Source organism: Lissotriton helveticus, chromosome 12 (genome assembly GCF_964261635.1).
Source record: "Lissotriton helveticus chromosome 12, aLisHel1.1, whole genome shotgun sequence".
In the NCBI taxonomy this organism is placed as follows: domain Eukaryota; kingdom Metazoa; phylum Chordata; class Amphibia; order Caudata; family Salamandridae; genus Lissotriton; species Lissotriton helveticus.
In genome coordinates this window covers 77,941,710-77,966,173 of record NC_136073.1, presented here as the reverse complement: position 1 = coordinate 77,966,173, position 24,464 = coordinate 77,941,710, and the positions used below count along the sequence as shown (strand labels likewise).

Here is a 24,464-nt window from a genome sequence, read left to right as displayed (position 1 = left end):
CATACTAAATAAATTTGATTGATGGAATAAACACACCTGAAAGTATTTTGAACTGATTCACTCCACTAATCTGGAGATATTACTGTGCACTGAGGGAACGTCACCCCTGGGGAGACGCTTTCGTGACTAATGGAAATGTCACATTTAGAATATTGTACATTTCAAGCATATCAGATAGTACATTCCTCTGACCAATTTTCAAGTTGAAGTCACCTGCTTTGATTGGTATACTAACCGGTTACACTGACCTCAACCTGGATAGTAAAAATTTGAGTTTCACCAGGGTATGCCCTTGGGGCTATCAGAGATCAGCGCTCATTGGGGAGGAGGCTTGAGTGACTGCGAGAGCCTACTTTATAGTCCACCTGCGAACAACGCCAACACAACCCCTGTGAATCTCCCACGTGAACCAGACAGCATGCATGTACTGCCAATTCCTATTCCTGAGGTACAATCTAGCACCATTAGGCTTGATTATGATACAAGGCAGGGGAGAGGATGTAGCATTTCAGTTTGAGCGGTCGACCTCGAAGCTGGAGAACAGGGCAACAACGCGCAACATCCTTTGATTCTGGGCAAATCACTTCATCTCCCCGTGCCTAACAAAATGAATGTGTCCTTGTGTAACGAAACTTGTGCTCATGTAAAGCACTGATACCTGATATCTTTGGGTCTAGTTCACGCTATATGAAACTAATACAAACGGCAGGGGGGAAATAGATAGTTCCATCAACTCCTTGCTGCGACAGGCCACCAAGGTCACGCTGGAACAACATCCGCATCTACGGAATCCCCTTGGAGATTCAACCTGCAGACCTGTCCACCTATGTTAAGGACCTCTTTAGGGCTGTATTGAAGGACCCAGCACACCCTCGCATCTGCTTGGACAGAAACACATAGAGAGTCTCACGGATGCTGAACTGGGGCCCCTTCTCTCAATGTCCTTCAGAGGGTCCACTTCTTTGCGATCAAAGAAACCCTCATGTACAAGACCCACCAAGCTGACAAGTTCTTCAATGGCGCAACACTGCAACTTTTCCAAGACCTGTCGTCGATAACACTGGCCAAATGCATATCTTTTAAACCCATCACCGGGCCGGCTGGGCCCTTTCGCAGACCCTCCTTCCCCGTAGGTATGGCTAGGGTATCTATTCTACGTTAAGGAATCTGCAGCTAGTAGTCTCTATCAGAGGTACGAGTTACTTACCTTCGGTAACGATGTATCTGGTAGAGACAATTCTAGCCGCAGATTCCTTCACGGCCCGCCCTTCCTCCCCGTTCTGCGAGGGCCTTTGGTTTGGTCTTCTGCACTCGCCTCACGGTGGGTGGCTGTATCTTCTGTGAGTGCTTTCTTTCACTCTTTTAACAGGACGATTTGTTCTGTTTCTTGTTCCTTCTTCCTCTTTGACACTGGGAGGATGGAGTTATATGTTCTCCTGTGCCCCTCTGTTCTCGTCCAGGTTCTGGCTTGCCTTCTCTTTCTTCCCTCCCCTCCCTCTCCCCTTGGTAGCTAAGGGTTCTGGTCCCTCTGCTACCCTTTGGTTTGGGGTCCTCTGTCCTTGTTCCTTGGGGGGGGGGGTTGTCGCACTCTGTGCTGGGGTTCCCCTGGTGAATTATCGTTCCTGTTTGTCTTGCCACCAGTTTCCTTTTATTGTTCCTGGTGGGCTTTGTGGTCCTGCTGTATGTTGTCGTAACATTTTTGCATGGGTTCCTTGTCTTCAGAGGGGGCTGTCCCCATCCTGGCAGGAAGGCTGTTCAGGGCTGTACTGTGTTCTCTTTTCTTTCCCTTGCCATTGGCAGCTACAGTTTTGACACTGCTCCTTTTGGTGCTGTTCGTCACCATTCTTTTTCCATTTTTCTGCTATTTTGCACACTGTTCCCACAATTCCACAGTTTTGTCTGATGGCTCCGCGTTGCGGCGCGGAAAAGTTCTCCGAAGAAAACTGATGTAGGTGCGCCAGGGTGGGACTTATGTGACCTCGCTAGCGTCACGTACGCGAACAACGCCTGGGTGGAGTCGCGTGATGCCGTACCCCAGCACGCAGGGATGCTGAGCAAAAAAGTTTACGGATCCAGTCTCACGCCTCGGGATAATTCTACGTTAAGGAATCTGTGGCTAGTAGTCTTTATCAGATCGAAACAGCAGGGTTCACTATATTGTTCAGGTACCACATGAAAGCCCATGAGGGAAAGGTCCTGACTTATGACTCAAAGAGATAGCAGCTTCTAATGGGAGACTGGGAGTGCACCCCCATAGTGATAGGCAACATGTATTGCCCGAATACTGGTCGGTAGGCATTCCTAATACCCTTAGGGACAAAGTTTGCTGTGGTCACTGATCATTCTCTTTTAATTAGAAGAGGTCTAGATAGTGTCATGCACCCTAACCTTGACAAGTTGCAACAGAGGGTAGGAGATACACCAAACCTATCAATGGCGGGTAGAAACATCCTCAATTAACTAGGTCTCATTGATGCCTGGCAATACAGCCACCCATTAACGACGGACTACTCTCACTTTTCTGCAGCCCACAACATCAACACTGAGATGGACTACCTGTAGGTAGATTAAAGACTGCTAACCCAAGTGGATGACGTCTCCCGGGAACCGATGACAATATCAGACCACTGCTCTGTCCAGATATCATTGGCATGGCCAAGCCCCAATCTGGCATGTAAGTGGGGTATCTGGAAACTGAATGACTCCCTCTTGAGGGAACCAGTAGTAAGGCAAGATATACCGACCTCCATACTGGAATGCCTACAATTCAACCATACTGGAAAGTTGAGCACCTGCATGGTGTGGGATACCCTAAAAACAGTGGTGAGAGGGGTATTTATCAAATAAGGCAGCTGAATTAAGCGTATGATGGTGGTTGCACTCAGGGATGACCTGCTTCAAGCGGTGCCACTCCACAAATCCAAACCCCCTAAGAAATTATGAAGGTAGCTCACCGCACTTTGTGGCCAAATCTGCTCCTTGGAACAAAATAGGCCCAACTACATTTTGGCCCATCAGGAACCAGGCAATACAAGGGAGGTAATAAAGCAGGCTCCCTCCTGTCTACCAAGTTACAGGCTCAAAGCATGAAGGGGTATATTTAAGAGGTCCAGAATGCCTCCAGCATCTTGTGCACCACTGAGGAGAAGGCCGACGTCTTCAAGAATATTGTAGCATGCTATATAAAGACACCACCGCCGATGCAGAAGCCCAACATATTTATTTGCAGTCTCTTTCCCTACCCTGCCTTTCAAGCTCTGATAGGGAGGCATTATACAGGCCCATCTTCATGTCAGAGTTCTTGGCAGCTAAAAAAACAGTTAAAGGTGGGCAAGGCCCAGGGGCCCGACGGCTTAACAGCCACGTTTTATAAACTCTTTGTAGTGCCCCTAATGGTCCTGATCTATAAATGCATGTCCCAGACCTGCAGGCTGACACCCAATGATGGCAGAAGCCACCATTGCACTAACAACCAAACTGGATAGATTCGACCCAGTGTCAATCGTGCCATCCTATCTCCCTCCTGAATATAGATACAAAATTAGTGGCTAAAATACTGGTGACTTGCCAAGACATATGACTACCCAACTTGATACCCGCAGACTAAACTGGTTTTGTCCAGCCTAGATTAACCAGCAACAGTACCAAATGGCCCCTATGTATTATAGATTTAGATCAAAAGAGCCACAGAAGTGATTCTGCTTTCTCTTGATGCTGAAAAAGCATTTGACTGGGTAGACTGGTTTATGCTAAGGGCTAGAAAGCAGGCATTCATTGCCCACTTCCGGGAATGGATCAAAGAGCTTTACAACTCTCCCTGGCCAGAGTTAGTATAAATGCCATAAAATCGCAGAAGATCTGGACAGAAAAGGGCACCCAGCAAGGATGCCCGCTCCTCCCTGTGCTCTCTGACCTATACCTAAAGCTGCTCATCCAGAGGATTCAAGAGCATGAGAGAGTCAGGAGAGTGCCCTTCCACCAGGAAACCTTTAAAGTAGCAGCCTTTGTGGACAATATCCTGCTCTCTCTGATGGACCCAGCCCAATCTTTGCAAAATCTCTCACTACTTCTGGAAGAATGTAGATACTGGTGGGCCTTAAGGTTAACCTTAAGGAAATGAGTGGGCCTAGTAGTGTCGTGGGCGCTCCTTCACAAACTTCAATTGGAGACCCTGTTTCACTGGACACTCGACTCCCTTCCATAGTTGGGAGTGAGTCTGAGCCCGGATCTTCACAATTGCGCGAGAAGCAGTTTAAAATACATAGCCCCATCACTTAAGGCATTCACCGCATCTTGACGCCTCAAAGCCCTCTCCTGGGTGGGGAGAATAGCCTCCATGAAATAACAGCGTTCCCCAAGATACTGTACATGTTTCAGGTCCTCCCACTCCCACTACAGTAGACAGAGATATCACAACTAACAGAAATATGCAAATCTTTTATCTGGGTGGGGAAAAGGCCCAAACTCCACTGCACGACCAGCACCGGTCACCCGAAACAGGGGGGGGGGGGGTGGTTGGTGATTCCCAATATCCATTTCTACTACCAGACAGCCTAAATTGTGGTGGAGTGGCTACAGGGTGAAATAAATAAACCCTGGTCCTTTATAGACCAGAACATGACAGCCAGGTCACTGGCAGAGATCCTTTGGCTTTCTAAGAGTGAGAGGTGCCGCAACCTCTACACCTCCCCAATCACGAGAGCCACTCTTGAGGCATAGGACTACCTCACCCACTACTGGGGGATAACCACCTACCCATTGCCCCTGACCCCAATACACAGGAACCAGAACTTTTACCCATGCTTGGAGAGATCCAAATTTCATACATGGACTACTAATGGCTGCTATTGTCTTAAAGACTTATTCCATAAGTGCTCCACCCATCATTTCAAGACCATCAAACAGACAATCCATATCCTGGAATGCCAGAGGTTCCACTACTTACACATTAGACACTTGGTGCTTGGTCCCCTGGTGCGTGCCTCTGCCACGAGATACCTCACATATGTGGAGAAGTTTCTACAGAGCCTCACGATACACTATCACAAATATACTCCATTCTGCTCCTTAATATCACTCAAATAACCGCTCCCTAAAGGAATGGCTGAGAGAAGGGCCTAGGGGTGGCATTTAATGAAAAGTAATGGGATGCCATCCACATACGCACAACCAAGCAAACTATAATACGTCTATGGGGAAATACCTAATTCTAAATACCAGGGTGTGGCTACAGACAAACTGGCTGTTATTGGCATACTAAAAGATAGCACATGAACTCTAGAACATGTCAGACAAATTCCCCAGAATGTGGGACCCTATTCTAGAGAAACTCAACCGGGACCACATAGCTTGACATGCCTGAGTCGCCTACGGGCTTTGGGCCTATAGCAGAACCGTTACTGAAGGCGAAACAATTATTGTATTGTATTGTATTCAGGGAAGGGATGGATGGGAGATAGGGATTGAGACACTTTTTCTGTTATGGCGGCTTTACATCTTGTAGTTCATATAGCCTGAAAAGTTACAATTAAAATGAATGAAACTAAGATAAGTAATATTTCTCAAAGGTTGCAGGTGCTCTTGAATGGGATCTTCAAATGGAATGATAACAGGTCTCAAGTGGCTTTATCGAAGGGGATGAAGATCCAGAGTGACAGGTGTTGGTAAAGCCTCGGGCGGTCTAGATATACTCTCTATTATTTTCTTTTTTTTGCGTGTTGGAGAGAAGATGTAGAGAACCTTGGAATGAGAGTCTGACCAGCTGACTCAGTTCTCTTGAATAAAGAGACTTTGACAAGTCAATTGAAAAAGCTTGAAGGGATAGAGGGCCAGACATCATCATGGAAACTGATGGTGATATATTTATTTTTGTTCCTCTCAAAGTCAATGGAGAAGGTGATCTTGTACTACATAATTTCTTGGACAGCGAGCGATGCTTCCTCAGAGGTAGTCTCCAATAAAGGCTTATCAACGTTGATCTTGAGGCTTCTTTGACGTCAGTGGTGATGGTAAGTTTGTTGACATTATTAATCGTCTTCAATTTCAACGGTGTCACATCTTTGAAAGATCAATATCCCTGGTGTCTATGGTGGTGGCGAGCAGATAATGTCAAACCCATCTTAAATGGAGAGAAAGTAGGCACTGTAACTTTCTACCTCATAAGTCTTGATAGCAAACTTGACCTTGAACAATCTGGAAAGTGATGACAATGATAGTGTCTTTCACCTTGTCTTCTGTTTCTAGATCTCCCCCTTGAGGAGTCCTTGTCAGGAACCGGATTGTTTCCAGAGGGTGCATGATAAGAGGATCCTTCATCCTTTTCTCCTCTTCTGCGCTCATGCCCTGGAGCACCCCTCTGAGCCATATGTCCTCCTGGTCCGTTATTGTTCCTCTTTGGCATTTTCTGGCAAATATTGCATTCTTTCCCAGAGTATGATGCTGGGAGAAATGCCGCACAAACCTTGTATGCACCTGAGACTGCCTTCTTCATAAAGTGATTAACAAAGAGAAAGCATTCTGACTGGAAAATATTTCCAGCTTCCACTTCACTCTGCAGATGGACATAAAAGCCATCCAGGAAAAGTGAAAAATCACAAAGATGACAAAATTTTGTCCCCAAAACATAGGTGTGAAACCTCACATGTGCAATGACATTCTAGTTACAGGAGATAGAAAAAGCACTAGCTGTGGGAGGCAACTGGCTGTACAATACTAGGTAGAGGAAGCTCCTGGAATCTTAAAGAAACAGATTTCAGTGTAGGCCTACCAGATTGTATTTTATCATTTCTGGCATACATTTTTAATCTCTTTTGCAACAAAGATGTTGCAATGTAGATTTAAGATTAGTATTCAATTCTAAATGCAATATATTCAGGCAAAAAAACTACCTGATATGATGATTTATCGATATCTATCCCCAGGGTCCACATACGGAGCAGCATTTATGACTATCGGTGAAGATTTTACGATGAAGAAACAGTGTTTAAGGAAGAAAAAAGATTGACATCCATGCAGAAATTCATCCCAAGACAAATGGAAACAATAAGAAGGCAATACAAAAGAAAAATGCTGCAAAAGTAAACGTAAAAGAACAGAATGTTTGATCATCATTCTGCGATGTGAAAAAAGAAGATAAGATCAAAACCAAGGGAAAGGGATTACACCAGATGAAAATATTACCAGGCTGTTACAAAATGGCTGCCAACTAAATCCTTTATTACTAAAAACATTTCAATTACCATTCTCAGAACATTAGGTGATATTTTAAATAGAGAATATATAGATTATTTGCTGTACATCATACTTCTGGGACATCCACTAAACTTTCCTCAGAATCTCTCTCATGCAGCATCATTAACTGGATGCGACCAAAAGCCCATTTCTGTATATGACCAACATCTCAACATCACTTCTTTCACTGCAGCATTCCCAGTGATGTAACCCTAGACAGCGGACATACAACACATCTATTTTCCAAAAGCCTTTTGTGGTATAGCACCATCAAAGAGGTCAAAATAACACCCTGAACGAAAGGTCATGTCAGCATCATTCGAAGCTGGCCATCACCCTACACACCTTCCCAAAACCACAGCGACAAGGCACACACGTACTCTTTAATAAATACACTTCATAGACATGGATTATGAGCCAGGACCATTCCTTACCTTAAACCGCCTGGCCAAGAACTTATTTTTCATCTCCAAAAAGTTTCCCTTGTTAGCTTCTGTTTTAAAGGGTTCATTAATTATAGCAAAGGGGCTGTCATTCTGAATATCCTGCCATCGAGCATAGCCATGACTGCACAGAACATTAAGGAACGCTTGTAATGCTTGGAAGATGCTAAATGAACATTCATGTTGTATCATGAGGAATTGATAACAATAATCGTTTTTTAACATTTTCTGACTCACTTTGGGAACATTCACAATATTCTACTGTTTTAAAACAGTAAAACATAACCCAAAATTATGTGAAAGATATTTCGATGGGGTAAATGCAAGATGGACAATATATGGGAAAGATGAGAAAAAAATTAAAAGGAAAATACAGATGATAGGAAGAAATGAAAAAGCTGAAAAAGGAGGATCAGGGAAGAGAGCGAAGACGTGAGGAAAGAGGTAAACAAGGTAAAGATTTGCAAGGAGAACGCAAATTTAAATCAACGAAAAGAAAAATTTTCAAAAAAGGAAACAAAAACAGGACGAACACTGAAGGATTGAGATAAGACATTAAAAGGGGAAAGAAGTGTTACATTTGAGGTCTCCAATTTGCTTTACAAAATGTAACATACTAACAAAAAAGAAAGGACCTTAGACAAGAGTTTGTGGAGACTTCAGCAAAGGATACAGCACAATGCCAGCCAGCAACCAATAGTCATGCCTGCGGTGCCAGATCTCATTCACTTTCCCAGAAGAAATAGCGGCCCGTTCCTCATTCTGCCACAGCGTATGCAGCTCTGCAGGGCAAACACAGACAGGTCATCTATGTAAAGCTTTAACCAAATAACACCAACACATTTCAGACAAACTAAACTACATGACAAGACCGAAATGGGGAATGGTTCAAACCGCACGTCTTGTGTGTGGCACACACTGTGAGGGATGTTCATATTCAGAAATAAAACACAGTACAAGAGGGTTGAGTTTGGATTAGAGCAATATATATAGAACTAAATCCCACTGCATGTTACTAGAAGGAGGGAAGAGGGATTGAGGATTAGTAATGGTATACTCTTATAAATAAACCTATATATTTATATATAGAAATGTATATCAGAAAGGCAGCAATTACATGACACAGCCTCCCAACAGAAACAAAGGAGACAAACCCAGGAACTAAGGCCAGTGACACACAAAGTGGGGATATACAAAATAAGTTATTTAACTGCTGCTATAGCTGTCAAGCATTGGTCTCTTTCATTGATACACATGCTTAAATGAGTCCTCATGTCCGGGTCCGGGAAGATTAAAATGACAGAATCAACTGTAGCTGTGCCTGAAGGTCTTTAAATACCGAAATGCTAGTAGCACAATCACCTCACTGAAAAAAACCCTCACTTCAGCCAATCAGGTGAGATCACACTAAACTTGCCCCCAAGGGGCAACCCTCAGACTTTGTAATAAAATAATGAAAGGATACAGTGGGTAATGTCGTGTTCATGCTGTTCGCCGGGAAGTACACCAAACACAGGACGCAGGTTAGTCGGGTATTGGCTTTATTAGCATCTCGTACAGCCGCTCGTCAGCACGTCCGTCCTCGTCCCTGTCCTGGTCATTGTCCGTCCTCTTCCTGTCCCCTCACCGGATCTGGTGTCCGGTGACCTGGTCACTCTCCCTGAGGACCCACAGGGTCCTAACGCCCTACTGTCAGTCGCCCACACTGTCGGGTCACGACATCTCCCCCCTTGTTGCAAACAAATGTTCATGACACATTTACCACAGTCCTCATTCACAGTTACATTGATGGAGGGGAAAGAACGAGAGAGAGAGAGACAGAGAGAGAGAGAGCGAGAGAGAGAGAGAGAGAGAGAGAGAGAGAGAGAGAGCGCGCACTGGTCGCTCTACATCTCTTCAATGAGTCTCTGTTTTTTACTGCATGTCCTTCGTGATGTTTTTTGTCTCCATCGCTTCCTTGTCCTCTATCTTCCTCCTTCCATACGGCTGCAGTTGCCGCTGCCGTTTCTTCTTCTTCCGCCTTCAGCTCCTTGAAGTGCGAGCTGTTTCTTGTGATTCGTTGTTGGTCGGAGGCAGCCGCTATCATCGATCTTTTCACTTTCGTCACCGCCAGTGAGTCTTTGGAGAACCGGTTGTCCGATTTTCGATATTGTTTCTGTCTCACCACCACCAGGTCTCCTTCATTCAGTTTCGATGCGGATGCATGTCTCCGTTGATCCGCATAGGCTTTCATCTTCATCTTTGCTTCCTGATCTCTTTTTGCACTGTCGCTCCGATCCGCACTCATCTTCGCCTCCATCTGTGGTAGTCTTGTCTTGCTCGACCGCCTTAGCACCAGTTCGGCTGGGCATCGACCTGTGGCGCTGTGAGGGGTATACCTGTCATCCTCTAACACCTGGCACAGTGCCTGCCCAGTCGATATTACAGTCATCTTTGCTCTTTGTATTGCTTTCTTGATTGTCCCCATAAAGCGTTCTGCCCTCCCATTGACCTGTGGCCACAGGGGCGTTATCTTCAGATGCTTGATCCCCAGGTAGTCCATGAACCTGCTAAATTCTTCTCCTGATAGTGGTGATAACTTGGCGCTCCGATCCGCACATGTTGTTACTAAGGCCTTGTGATCTGTTACTTTTGTGAATTGCATGTGGTAGTGCTCACATGCCCACACCACTGCCAATCTCTCTTTTTCTGGCTCAGAGTAGACTCTCTTAACGTCTGACACGCTCTTGCTCCCATGTGCCACGACACATCGTGGTGGTTCCTTGCCTTGGTTGTGTTGTGCCAGTATCGCACGCATGCGTGGCATCCACGGTCAGTTCGGTGCATAAGTTCTGGTCTCTTAGTACGTGAATCTCCTCCGTTATTGTCTTGTTGTGGTATGTCACAGTGTCTGTGAATTTTCCCAAGTTCGCCACTGGTCTTTTCGCACCCCAGGTGAATACCTCTACTCTCGATTGTTGTAGATGTGGTTTCCTCTTCATCTTGTCATATTCCGTGACGCACATTATGTTGCACGTCGTTCCACTGTCTAGTACAAATTCCGCTTGGTGGTGCCCTACATCTATGGTCACTGATTCTGTTTTTTGTATTGTCCTCTTGTCTATCAGCCTTATGTTTTCTTCATTCTTTTTTTTAGTTGTGGACATGAGGTCTAGATGCTCTGCTTTTTCTTCTGTTTCTTCTTCTTCTCCTGACTCCAACGAAAAGCTCCTTGTTGTCGTTTCCATGTGTCGCACATGCCTGTCTGTCATCAGTCGTGGTCTCCCTGGTCTACCTCTTTCAAATTTAGCTATCCACTTCTCCCATCTGATTCCCACCTGTGGCTCCGAGACGCTAAGTGGCGGTGGTCTGCGGTACTGTGCGCTTTGTCTGGTCTCAGCCATGTTCTTTTATTTGGTTTGTGCCTTATTTGTGCTTTCTTCTCTGTTTTTCCTTTTATTTTCCTTTGTTCTTTTCTTGTTCTCTTTATTCTCTTATTGTGGGGATCTTTTTTCTTGTCCCTTTGCTTTTCTATCTACCTATTTTGTTTGTTCCTTATTTGTGCTTTCTTCTCTGTTTTTCCTTTTATTTTATTTTGTTCTTTTCTTGTTCTCTTTATTCTCTTATTGTGGGGATCTTTTGTCCCTTTCCTTTACTTTCCACTTTGTTCCTTTGTTTTTCTCTTTATTCTCTTATTGTGGGGATCTTTCTGTCCCTTTTCTCTTCTTTCTGCCTCTGTCTGCCTTTATTGCCCTTCGGTTTCCTTAATTGTCTCTTTTTTAGTGTTATTTTACTTCATTTCCTCTTCGCCTGGCCTTGAAATGGTTGCCTCTATTGTTTCTTATGGCCTATTTCGTCAATGTCCCATTTAAAATGGCCGCCGCCGTCGTTCTCGCGAGATTTCGCGATCGAAATCTCGCCTGTCTGTCCCCAAAATGGCCGCCACTCCAGTTCTCTCTTCTGATTGGCCCAGCCGCCTGACTCTGTAATGGCCGCCGAGACTCTCGCGAGAGCTTGCGCCATTAGTTTCAAATCGCGCTCTTGTTCTCAGCGCTTACCGCAGTCGGCTGGATCTGCTCTCGGAGGCTGTCGGGGTGGACTCCCGTGTCGCTGCTTCTTTTCCCAGTTAATTTCCGCTACTAGCGCATCCAGGGTGTGCACCTTGTTTTTCGACGGCGCCTCAATGGACACGCGTCGATCCGTCTCTTGACCTCGTCGACAGTTGTCGTGTTCATGCTGTTCGCCGGGAAGTACACCAAACACAGGACGCAGGTTAGTCGGGTATTGGCTTTATTAGCATCTCGTAAAGCCGCTCGTCAGCACGTCCGTCCTCGTCCCTGTCCTGGTCATTGTCCGTCCTCTTCCTGTCCCCTCACCGGATCTGGTGTCCGGTGACCTGGTCACTCTCCCTGAGGACCCACAGGGTCCTAACGCCCTACTGTCAGTCGCCCACACTGTCGGGTCACGACAGGTAATTGAGCCTCACCCTGTACAAGATGCTGGGCCAAGTGTAAATCTATTATAGATACCATCAATTTTGGGTTATAATCACAGTTTAGGAAATATTTCCTCTCTAGAACTTTATCTTTCATAGATCCACGTGCTTGAATCTGAAAAGCAAATAGCACACCAAAATTATGAAAAGGCAGGTTATTGCCTGAAAAGTCAAAAGCGGTTCACCTTAACTAAATAGATGTTGCAGTCTCTACCCATCTTGCTTTCCTCTGTTTTGGAAAGGTGGCCGCCTTTCTGAGGATTTTCGAAAACAACAGGATGCCAATTTGATTTCCTAACATTCTTTGCTCCATCAGTGTAGAATTTGATATTTCTGAGCAAATGTACAGAATTCATCACTTGTTCCGCTGCATTGGCAGTATTTTGTACAATAACATTTAGGAATGTTAAGTAGGTCTGTGCGGTAAATTCTGTTCCGCTCGCGGAATTTTGGTGATTTTGCGTTCTGTGGAGAACACGGCATTTCCAAAAATTCTGCAGCCTCGCTGAATTTTTTGCTTGTTTGTGCTGTCAAAATGCTTGTTTGCGAGATATTTCCCCCCGAGCACGCAAACAGCGTTCAGGAACAGGAAAATAGCATCGCGAACGGGCAGAACAAGTAATTCCGTGTGTTTGCGGAACTTCTGCCTCCTCTGGAAATGTTTCCGTTTCGCTGAGCTTTGCTTTGCGCAACTACGCATATTCCCCCCACCCCTAATGTTAAGGTGGAAACCCATTAGCAATTAGGGGACGAATAGCCGATTGGGCAGCAAGTTGAGCTAGTCCTCAAAGAACCTTAAAAAGGATCCTTGCTTATAAAAGCTGTTATATTGGTGACCTTCCTGGTGAAGGTAAGGCCACAAGAGCAACCTACCAGGAGACCTACTTGATGCCTGCTCGGTGTATGGGTTTAATACGTTTCCCACACTAGTTGTGCTAGAACAGTGATCGGTCCTCACCTATCCGAAAGAAGAAAATGAACTGGAGTGAAGTCTCTAAATATACTGTTTGCTGACTCAGTTGGAACACAACAATGGTTGATCTGACACACATCGGAACCAAGAAACCACTGATAGATACACTGTGACAGAAGCATGTATTAGCCTGGCAGTACTAAGTGCACAAGTACTGAAAACTGTGCTGAGTCCCAGCAGAAGACCGGTGAAAGCATTTTGAGTCACATCAAACACAACCTTATGCATTTTGTTAAGTACATTTTATTTGTTGAAACTGTTATGGCCTGTGACATTACTTCTCTAAGCAAACTACAGGAACATCTAGGTGTGGGAACTCATTTCGTTCAGGAGCCAAGCAGATAGATTTGTTGATTCTATAGCGAGGGTCAGATTTTGGCTGTTGAATGGCTAGAGGAGATCTGGATACACACTCAATGGTATGGAAAGAGTTTTAGAGCTGTAAATCAATACTATCTTGGCCACACACAAGCAATGCAGATGAGGTGGCACGTTTCCTTTTTCATCTTACTGATACATCTCATGTGGAAGGAAGATTCAGCAGGCTTCACTGGAGGAAGACTTTGTTAAGCTTGACCTGGTGTGATTCCCATTCGCAATACTCTCTGAACGTCTGACTGAGAGTGTTGGCCCATTCGCGGTGTACGCCATGCAAGTGGTTTAGCTGTCAGTGCGCTCTATGGCTGGATAGTCTATTTTCAGAGCAGCTGAACGTCTTTGAAGTGTGTGATCGACCTGGTAGGTATTTGGGATGCATGGGTTGGATGGAAGAAAATAAGTTACTTACCTGCAACTGAAGTCCCCAAGCATTGGAATCTTTCATAGATTTACAGGTAGAGGTAAGTATCTTATTTTCTTATCCAGTATTGGTATATTTCAAAGATGCACAGGCTTGAATCAGAATAGCAAGCAGTATGATGATAAACATGATTACCCTCATTGGAAGGTGGATAATGTTAATATTCATTTGTACACAAAGCATTTAAAGAGCTAAATGAGGGAAATACATATATCCACATATATCGACATGCAAACGTCTTCATTATCAAAATTAAGATGTTTATGTTTATGACATTTTTAGAGCGCGCAAATACCCAGGGGTGTCTCGGCGCTAGTATGATATATAAGTATAAGATGATAAGCATTTATGTGCAAAAACTTTAAAGAAGCAAAATGATAGAAACTGTTAAGCAGTCTCATCCAAATGTCAGGGGACATTTAACATCTGGAATATAAAAAGAAAAATCCTCTAATTAAAGATGCTCACCTTATTAGAATAGATGATGTAATACCGTCTGACCCACATCTGCGTCAGTACACTGTGCGGATTCCAGGCAGTAGTGCTGAGTGAACGTGTGGGCACTCTTCCACATTGCTGCACGGCATATTCGCTCTAGTGGAATTCCTGCAAACAGAGCAGCCGAAGTGGGCACTCCTCTTGTTGAATGCACTTTTGCTCTTCTCACAAAAGGCTTTCCCGCCTTGGTATGGCAAAATTAAATTGCTACCGAGATCCATCTGCAATGGTTGGTTTTGTAACTGCGGTGCCTTGGCGGCCTTGTCCATAGGCTACTAATAACTGCTCAGTCTTGAGGATGCTCTTACTTCTTTGCAGGAAGAATTTGAGACATCTGTGTAGGAAAGGGCCCCTTTTTGCATGGTTATCCCCCTCTTTTTGCCTGATATCTGATGCACTTTGATTGAGTGTGCACTGGCTCCCTGCGAATCAGGTTCCCAGTGCCTGTGTTCTTTCCCAAAACTGTACTTTTGTTTCCACAATTGGCACACCTCTGGCCCACATGCATGTTAGAGGTACCAGTGATACCAAGGATCTTGTGACCAGAGAGGGTCTATAAGGGCTGCAGCATGTATTGTGACACCCTCAGAGACCCCTCACCAAACACATACCCACTGCCATTGCAGACCGTGTGGTTTGGTGCAGACAAAACCTAAGAGTCAACATTGCCCACACTCCTGTGTGCAATGCCCACAACCATTGCCTGTGGCACAGGCAAGTCACCCCTCTAGTAGGTCTCACAGACCTAAGGCAGGGTGCACTATAGCACAAGTGAGGGCATAGCTGCATGAGCAATATGCCCCCATAGTGTCTAAGTCCATTATTAGACATTGTAAGTGCAGTCAAGCCATACTGAGTACATGGGCTGAGAGTTTGTCATTAGAACTCCACAGCTCTATGATGGCTTTACTGAACACTGAGAAGTTTGGTAACAAACGTCTTGGCACAATAAACCCACACTGATGCCAGTGTTGGATTTATTGTAAAATACACTCTGAGGGCATCTTAGAGATGCCATCGGAAAAACTACCAACTCTTTGGTGTGCAGCTCACTGGTCTGCACCAGCCTGCCACTCTCAGAAACATTTATGGCCCCCTGAGGTGGGAGCCTGGTGCTCCCGTAAGTCAGAAACAAAGCCTGCTGTGGGTGAGGTGCTTCTTACCAACCCCCAAGCAGGAATAGAATTCAGGGCGGTGAGCCTCAAAGGCTTCCTGCCCTTTATTATGCTAGCCAGGACTTCTCCAGCTAGTGGAGATGCCCGCCTCCCTGACCAAGCCCTACTTTTGGCAGCTAGGTTAGTGGGAAAATTAGTAAGCAGGAGAGGAGTGTCCCTTCTCAGACATGACCGCCACTAAGGTGTCCTGAGCGGAAGTGACCCCCTTCTTGGAAAATCTTTCATGTTGGATGGAAGGATTTTAGCCAATAGGATTAGGGGATGCTACCTCCCCAAAGAGAGGGGACATACAAAGGGTGTAGTCGTCCTAAAAGCTAAGTAGCCCATTGGCTACTACCTGTTAATACCTGTAACACCCCTAAATTGAGTGTTTAGGGGCACACATGAATCTTGATCCTCAGATTCCTGGTGACCTAAAGAAGAAGAATGATCCAAGAGCTTTGTAGCAGTGAGGACTACAGACTGACTTGGCCCCCGCCCTTGAAGAATCGACTCATCCTTCAGGCCCAGCGACCTCCACAACCCTGGGAGGACGGCAGGCCTTCCCTTAAAGACCAAGAGCTCCTGAGGACAGCAGCCCTGTCCACAAAGAAACCCACACCAAGGACTCCCTCGCCTTCTGGATCCACGAGTCCTGCCCACTCTGCACTAGACGCCCACAGCAACAGTCTGAGTGGCCCACCAGTCCAGTAAGGTCTCCTCATTGATCCTGATCTCGAAACCATCAGCAGATGACCTCTCCTGGACTCCACAAAAAGGCCTGCAATCTCAACATGAAGGGTCCCCCTGACCAGGACCCACTCTGGTGAAGATTTTCCGACATCTAAAGGTACTCCTGTATACTCAGGCACCCACCTTGGGGAGCTCAGCCGATGGTGCCCAGGCCTCCACCGACATCACAACTTACCTGCCCAGTCATTGGTCACCTTCATCCAGCCTCCTGGTCTGAGCCTGCACCCTCTTTTGTGAAACCAAGTTCCTCCATCTGCTTGCATTGGGCGCCTGACTCAGTCTTTGCACCCTGCACCCGGCCGCCCCTTTATTGCTGGTGGTGTATGATTGGTGATGCCTTATGGCACCCCCGTTGCTTGCGTAAACCCTCCAGTCTGTGCCCTGAAACCATGGGTACCTACCCTCAACCAACACCTCTTTGTGTGGCCCAGTGACCGAATTTGACCTCTGCACTGGCCGCCCTAGTGCTGCTGGTGGTGCAGTCTCTACATTTCCGTAACCCGTGCCCAGTGTTGGTCCAAAACCCCGAAAACTGGATTTGTAAGTTGTGTACTCACCTGTGAAACTGTGTGATTGATATCCTCCCATTGGTTAACATTGACCTGTTTGAAAAAGTGTCCGCTTTTTAAACTTAGACACTGTGATATTGCAAAACATACTTTACTACAACAAAATATCTTTGGTTCCAAGCATATAAAAAGTAATAGTGTTACAAACGATTGGTCTAGGATTTAGTCATTCAGTGTGTGTAATCATTTATTGCCTAAGTGTGTATAACAAATGCTTAACACAGCCCTCTCTTAAGCCTAACTGCTCAGCCACACTACCACAAAAGAGATCATTAGTATTATCTACTTTAGCCTCTGTAAAGCCTCTGGGGATCCACTAGATTCTGTGCACTCTATACCTTACTTTGGTATAGTATATACAGAGCCACCTCCTACATCCCCCTCTTATCTGTTGTCATCTGAAGTTGCTGGGTCTTGCAAGAGAGCTGTTTGTGGAATATGTCTTACCAACGTAGGCAGTAACAATGGTGTATGCTGAGGGGTAAATGGGTGCCCAGATGGAGATCTTACAGGTGAAGTTGCTTATGCAGTATAGATGAAGTAGGAGGAAAAGCTTTCGGTAATCTGAGAGCATAAATTGCAGGTCTGTAACTAATGAAAAGGCAGAGACACCATTTACTATTGGTATTGTTCGTGGTATTGGTCTTGAGGGGCATAATACCCTTGCTCCTTATATTCACCCTCATTTTCGTCCTCGTCTTGCACTTGAAATGCAGCTCGGATGGGCTGTGCTCAACCCCAAAGGGCCCCTCCTCATCCAGATCTTCTTCCTCCAACAGGTGGGCTGGCAGCAATGGCGACACCTTGCTTGAAGAGGTATATGCAGGAGATAAATGTGTTATTTTGTCTTGTTTTTAATCTTTCCACTTGTCGATGGGGTCATCAACGATGTTGTCAATAAGGATGGCAACTACAACATCAAAAGAACAAAGTCTTAAGTCGAGGGGAGAGACTTCATCGTCGTCACCAGGGAGCTATAGTCTTAGACAAAGGAATCGTATTCAAGGTCGTCCACATCGAGATCAGAGTAATCTTCAGCGTTGAGAGTTTAGGTGTATGAGTCGTAGACGAGAATGTCATCATCGAGAAGACAAAGTTGTAGTCAGCGTGGAGATGGTGCTTTTGGTAGCTGTCTTAGATGCTGCTGAGTATGTCTTTGTCATCAATGGCAATGAGATTATCATCGAATGAGAGACACTCGATGATCTCTCAGTAGATGGAGTAGACAACAGTTTCTTGAAACAGCAAGAGACTTTAGGAGGTGGTGTAGGAGGTTCAGATCTAGCTTTTCCAGGTCGTTCTGAGGAGACAGATGGTTTCTTTTTATCCTTTCACCTAGAAGAAACCACACCTTCCGGAGGAGATGTTGAAGGACTGCACCCTCTGTTAAGACCCAATGAGTGGTCTTTTTCCAGGCTTTTTTAGGCTGCTCCAGAGAAGAGTGAGAATGAGATGATCTCTCCCTCTTTTGCGACCTTTGTGAGGAGGATAAAGAGTCCTAATTGTCATCATCAGATACCAGCTCCTTTCTTGTTTTAACTCTTTGTAGCCATATCAGCAGCTCCCTTTATGGTCCTTCAGAGTTTATGTACACAAGGTATAACATACCTTACATACTTTGGCCTTATGCTCTAGATAAAGGCAATATACACAGTCTTGATGAGGATCATCCGAATAGAGCCTTTTCTTACCACAGGCAGAATAGGCCCTGAAAAGACTCTTCTTTTCTTTATCTGACACGATGAAGCCAGAATTGAAGTCAATAAATACAGACCAACTGTTATTAATGATAAATCTGTATATCTTCTGAGAAAAAAAGAAGGTTAGGAATTCCTTGGAGTCGTGTAGAACAGGTATAACTGAGGAAAGCTCAGTGGAGACTCCCTAGCAAGACATGCAGTAGAAAATCTGACAGGAGTATTCTCCTGTTCAAACTTAGGTTTGAACCAATCAGCATTACATGCTGATTGGTTCAGACCTAAGTTTGATCTGTTTTTTTAACATGACTAGGATATGTTACAAAACTGAAGGGCTACGGGCCTTTCTAGTCGATGTTTAACATTACACTACTTTTATAAGGTACCGTGGGACTCCCATCTTGATGACAGGGGATGATTTAAGCATGTGAATCTATGAAAGTTCCAATACTGGACCAAAAGAGGAAATATGTGCCCTGTCAGTCGAAGCCTGAAAGGAGCAGAAGGACCTCCTGCAGAAGGAACATGCGAAAACACTGCTTTTTGGGATAATCATTCAGTTCTATAGACTCAGGTCTATGATTGTTTATAATTTGTCAGATTGTTTACAGAGGAGAAAAAATCCAGAGTAGAATCAATAGTTTCTGTCAGATTTGGGGCACTGGCTTATAGCTAACTTTCTTTAGAATGGATACGATTTTGGCCTGAATCATCTTGCAAGGGTCTGTGGGAGAATTCACGGGCTTGATGTTATTGTGCTTATTGAGGAAAAAATTAAATCCTTACCCCCACAGAGTCTCGATGTGGGGATGGTATAGCTTTGCCCAGGTTTAATAAGAAGTCAGTTGCATTAGCTGGGGTCTTTCAGTTGCACTGGCTTCCTAGGTTACAATATGGTGGCTTTTAAAAGCAGGACAATGGATGTGACACACTATGCTATGGTTGTAGACCATATTTCTGGCAATAGGACTCTTCTTTTGCTGGTAGGGCAACTAACAGTATGCTTAACATCCTCCTCAATTAAAGAAATGGCTTCTACCTTTGGCTCCACGAAAGGGCTGCTGATGACTTTACTGAATAACACCCAGCGACTGTATCATCCATATATCAGTTGAAAGGAGCTCACCAATGAATGGCATAGTGAAGACCTCTGACCTCAACAATATGTACCTTATTCAACCTTTCCTAGAGAGGACAGCCACCTCAACCAGCTGCCTGAAGCCTGTCTTGACTACGACCATTGCAGAGTCAATAACCACCGCCAAGGAGTTTTGACCCACCCAAGGATTGTGTTGGTGCGCTCCAGTATAAATTCCAAGTATTGTGCAATGTTGGCCAACATCTGGCAGCTGCACCTACCAGGAATAGCCAGGAAGTAAGCTGCTATGATGGAAGATGCCGCCATTTGAGCGACTCGCTTTCCAGTGGTATACACTTCCCACCGTTCTCTGTGATGAACAGAGTAAAAAGAGGTCATTTTCGGTGACTTCCTTTTAGCTGCTTATATCACGGAGAAATCTGCTCTTGGATGTGCAATGAGGCAAGCTGGGCAGCAGTCCATAGTTTTATATCTATTAATCAGTGGCAAGGTCACCATAGTGAACATTTCAATGATCATCAGACCTAGCAGAAAAATGTTATTAATAATCAGGATTATCCACGACAACTTTTTGCGGTAGGTGACAACAGTTCTACAAGAAAGAGTTTTTGTTTACTTGCTGGAGACTGACATCTCAAATACAGTGGACGTCTGTTTCCACTAATATAATTAATAAAACCTGGCAATGTCATCCAGGGGAAAGTGGTCCAGTGGCTGAAGCAACATGGCTGTCCCATTGTAGTGTAGTTCCTATCTTCCCAATAGGCTCTGCGCATTGGAATAATACCTACAGCAGTAAAGGCCTAGGCCAGACGTTAACTAGGTCTACTACTGTCGATACTAGACTTAAGTTTTGGGTTTGCCAGCGTAGCTCAGAGTTCGCTAGAAACTTTCTCGAATGTTCAGGAAAGAATTAACTCCCCTGATTAGACAAGAAGGGATTTAGTTTCTGACAACCATAGAACATGACAACTTTGCTCTCCCCTAATCAAGAGTGTATCTCCAGGGTCGTGTGAGCAAAGGCAATTATTTTACTCAGTCAGTACGTGCATTCTTAGTCTCATCAGAATGTAGAGAAAAGGAAGAGACGGGCGTGTTCAATAAAAAGGTGTTATTTATTGATCAGTCTCTTTTCTCGTACAAGAGAAATGGATCGATATTATTGCAATACTTATAGTTAAGTAAAGTGCATACATTAAAAGCAATAGTATAAAATAATACTGTAAAAACATTGATATGGTTTCTGAGCCATATGATGTTTAAAATGATTAAAATATATTTACATACACATATACATTTGACTAAACGTACTCAACTGGTGTTTCTAAATACGCCTACCCCGTGTACCTGACCTAAGTCTAATGCGTGGGCGGGAATAGAAAGTTACAGTTTAAGTTAAGTTTGTTTTTGCCAAGTGAATAATTAAAGAATTCTCTGTGAGGGGTTATTCAGTTCTGTACCTGGAATTTAGGATGAATGAGGAATGGTATCTCTTTCTCTGTTCTCGATATTCCAGGCCGCCTGCGAGGGCTGCCCGAAAGCGCCGGTGCTGGGTCTCTCGGCAGGAGATAGCAGCGCGTCTCTCAGCGCGTCAGGAAGGCGGGGCTGCTGCCAGCGGGGTCTGCTCTGCTCTCGGCTTCGGCAAGTATGGCTGCTCCGTCTCGTCACCACGCGTGTGTTTGCATAGGGCAAGATCGGCAATATTTATACCTTAAAGGTGCCGAGATTGACGTAAGGATGGACATAGATACGTCAATAAAGATGTCATACGACTTGCTCGTTAGCACATTCTTTTACTGAAGTTCTCTGTGAAATCAAAACAATGGCCGCACGGATTTTCCAGGTTGTCATAGGTTTGATTTGTTATGAGAACGTCGTATGCCTTATCAGGGGCTGGAGGAATGTCGCTTGTCTAATTAGATCTCAAGCGTTATGACCTAATCAGATAACACGTTCCTGTGCCGTAGTGTGACTGCGTCAGATAACGGTATCTGCATCATGGGGGCTTGTCTTGCCTCATGGGCTGACTGTTAGTTAACTTGATAGTTAGTTTAACCAGAATAGGGTCAGGAATAGGGGGATCAATTCAGAACCTATAGGAATACATGACACCCACTCCACGCTAACTATGGTCATATTTACTAATCTATGCATAGTATAACATAGTACAACATACTATAGAGTATAGTGTATACCTTACCACCCCAAAATACATAAATGCATTTTGAAATTTTCAAATATACTGAAAAATTGCAGTCATATATTTTGTATGCACTCAAGCTATGAATCAAACGCTAAAGTAAACACGCATTTGTATACATTATTGCTTATTTGGTATATGAGAAATACACATGAAATGGCTCTTAATATGGCTATACAGAAAGAAAGTTCGAGACCATTTCATCACATAATAAAATGTTTGTCAACATACCAGCGGGCAACTAAAGTTTATAAAGTATCTAAAAATAGAAATCTTAGTTCTCTTGGAATAGTTTCTTACTTTAAGCAGAAGATAAGTGTCCCGAAAATTTAGTAAAAAATAATTTGGGGCTGCTAAAAAACTGCTGTCCGTAAACTGGTGGGAAAAATTGTTCATGTGACTTTATTTTTAAAGTTGAAGGCCGAATTCAGGGAACGCCGTGTGCGAGCTTGCTCAAAAGTCTCTATTTCTGTTCTGGAGAGAACATCATATCATTAAGGCTTTCGAAAAAACTGTCAACAGCTTCATGGGAAAGTTCCACTAAGTCGGAAATAGGTGTAACCATGCATTTGTGCGCATGATTGTCTCCATTGACATTCTGATTCGCATTGCTGACAGAAGGTCGTACCTGTTCGATGCTGCTTTCATCTTGAACTTCACTACTCTTCAATCGTAGTGGTGAAGATTCCACGAATGCCGTCATCAGGATTGGCAGCCTTTGAGGGCAGCACAAAGCGTGAACCTTGGTAGGAACCAACAATGTATCTGCATCCACTGGCGCATCCGATTGTAGCGTCAGAGAGGTGTCTAACACGCATTCCTCTCCGCATAGCAGACACCTCAATACAGGTAAAACACACCTTTGCCACATTGGTCGAAATGATAGAAACCAAGTCATGTTCAGGTCTCTAAGCCGGGAGAGTCCCAGGATTTTTGATATCCGGTCCCGGTATCCAATGGCTAGGATTGTATCTTCCATTGTCGCGAGAGTTTGATCTGTGACATGGGTTGCCATAACGAAAAATAAGGACTAAGAATAGGATTCCTGCAATTAGTCCCAGGATCAGGGGAAGTCCGCCAAAAATCGAATGGACGAAATCTGGAAAAATACCCAGTATGGCTTTGAATGGTGTTAATGCCATCGAAAATACTGTCTTAAATACCTTTGAGACCCCTGTGGTATCAGAAATATTTAAGATTTCGCTCAGGATTTCCGCGAAATGTACGGGGGAATTAGTTGATAATAATGTATGTATCTCTGCAGTCGTCCTTGTGACTTGTAGATCATACGTTTCTTTTGATGACGAGAGCCTTGTAGGCGTCTGAAGAAGCACTGTTTTCATTCTGCTTAAAGTATCTATTCGAATAGAAGTAATTTTCAAATCGGGCCATGCCCTTGCCTCCCTGTCTGGGAAGGAGCTGGGGAACAATGAGCGTCCACAACACTTGACCTTCGAAGTCGTAGTTACTAGATAAGGAGTCCCGGGCATAAGACTACAACATCTGCGGTCTACAATAAGAATGTAACTCCCATTATAGAGTCTTTGAAAGAATGGTTCTATTTCAGTTGCAGGTGCGCCTTGCTGGTGACATGAAAGGTTGTATGAATTCCCTTCACAGGCTCCATGCAAACTAATTCCGTTACACAGAAGCGTGCCGCTTAGTGACATAGCACAATTGTTGCCACTAAGAAACACTTTCTGTCCTTTATTACTGACACATGCATGTGAATAGGGCAGGTTCCATGTTGTTTTAAGGTACCCCTTTCCCAATTTCTCGTACATGCCAGCCTGTATATATTTTTGGCAGTATTGAAACCTGAAGGTTGAGATTGGAATATTTATGATTCCGTGTATTATCCATTCACTGACAGGTCGTTCTGACATTGTCATTGGTAATCTTTCTAGTTTTTCAATGCTCAAGATTGTATAATCAGCACCCTTTTGCGCCATACCGATTTGTCTATCAGTAAGGTTAAAGATTTGGAATAGTGACGTTGTGTTGATTAAACGCCAAGGCACATAGCCTGAACGCAAATTTTGTAACGTCCAGCCAAGCTGTACAATAGAACGCAATTGTGACTGACCATGTTGTAATAACAGTAAGTCTTGCGATAATATATCGATTGCTGAAGACACAATGCTGTCCAATGAAAAAATTCTGGAGGACAGAGTCATTAACCCATTGTCCACTACAGAAAGTGATTTTTCCAAATTAATACGGTCAATTTCCCGTATTCTCTCTGCTGTTTCAATTTGAGTAACCTTCCAGGCCTCATTGTATGCTGCATATACAGAGGCTGCTATGAAACGCTTTTGACGCTGTTTGCGTGGTCCCAAAGTGAAATCACGCAAGTCAGCACCATCAGTAAGTAAAGTTAGGTGTTGCTTAATTTCTGCCAGTGTGGAGGTTTGTAGCCATTGAAGGCATAATTTGCCCACACTGTAGGTTGTTATTATCCCTGGGTGATGTCTTTGGGGATATCTAGGGTCTGGCCTGGTCATTTTGAACCCCTGTGTTTTATTCAGGAATCTGTCTTGACAGTTATTTGTATCTGTGGGCCAGATCAACCACT

The 24,464-nt window shown here is 44.4% G+C and overlaps 1 protein-coding gene across 8 annotated transcripts in view; it reads right to left on the bottom strand.

Moving 5' to 3' along the window:
- The window catches only part of CHD3 (chromodomain helicase DNA binding protein 3), a 1,139,027-nt gene that overhangs the window by 104,338 nt on the left and 1,010,225 nt on the right, over positions 1–24,464 (bottom strand). For all 8 annotated transcript variants that reach the window (XM_078670235.1, XM_078670239.1, XM_078670240.1 and 5 more), the window contains 2 exons: positions 8,347–8,455; positions 7,665–7,797 (listed from right to left, as the gene is read on the bottom strand). In XM_078670235.1, the coding sequence (XP_078526361.1) occupies positions 7,665–7,797; positions 8,347–8,455 (242 nt within the window). The remainder of the gene's footprint in view (positions 1–7,664; positions 7,798–8,346; positions 8,456–24,464) is intronic.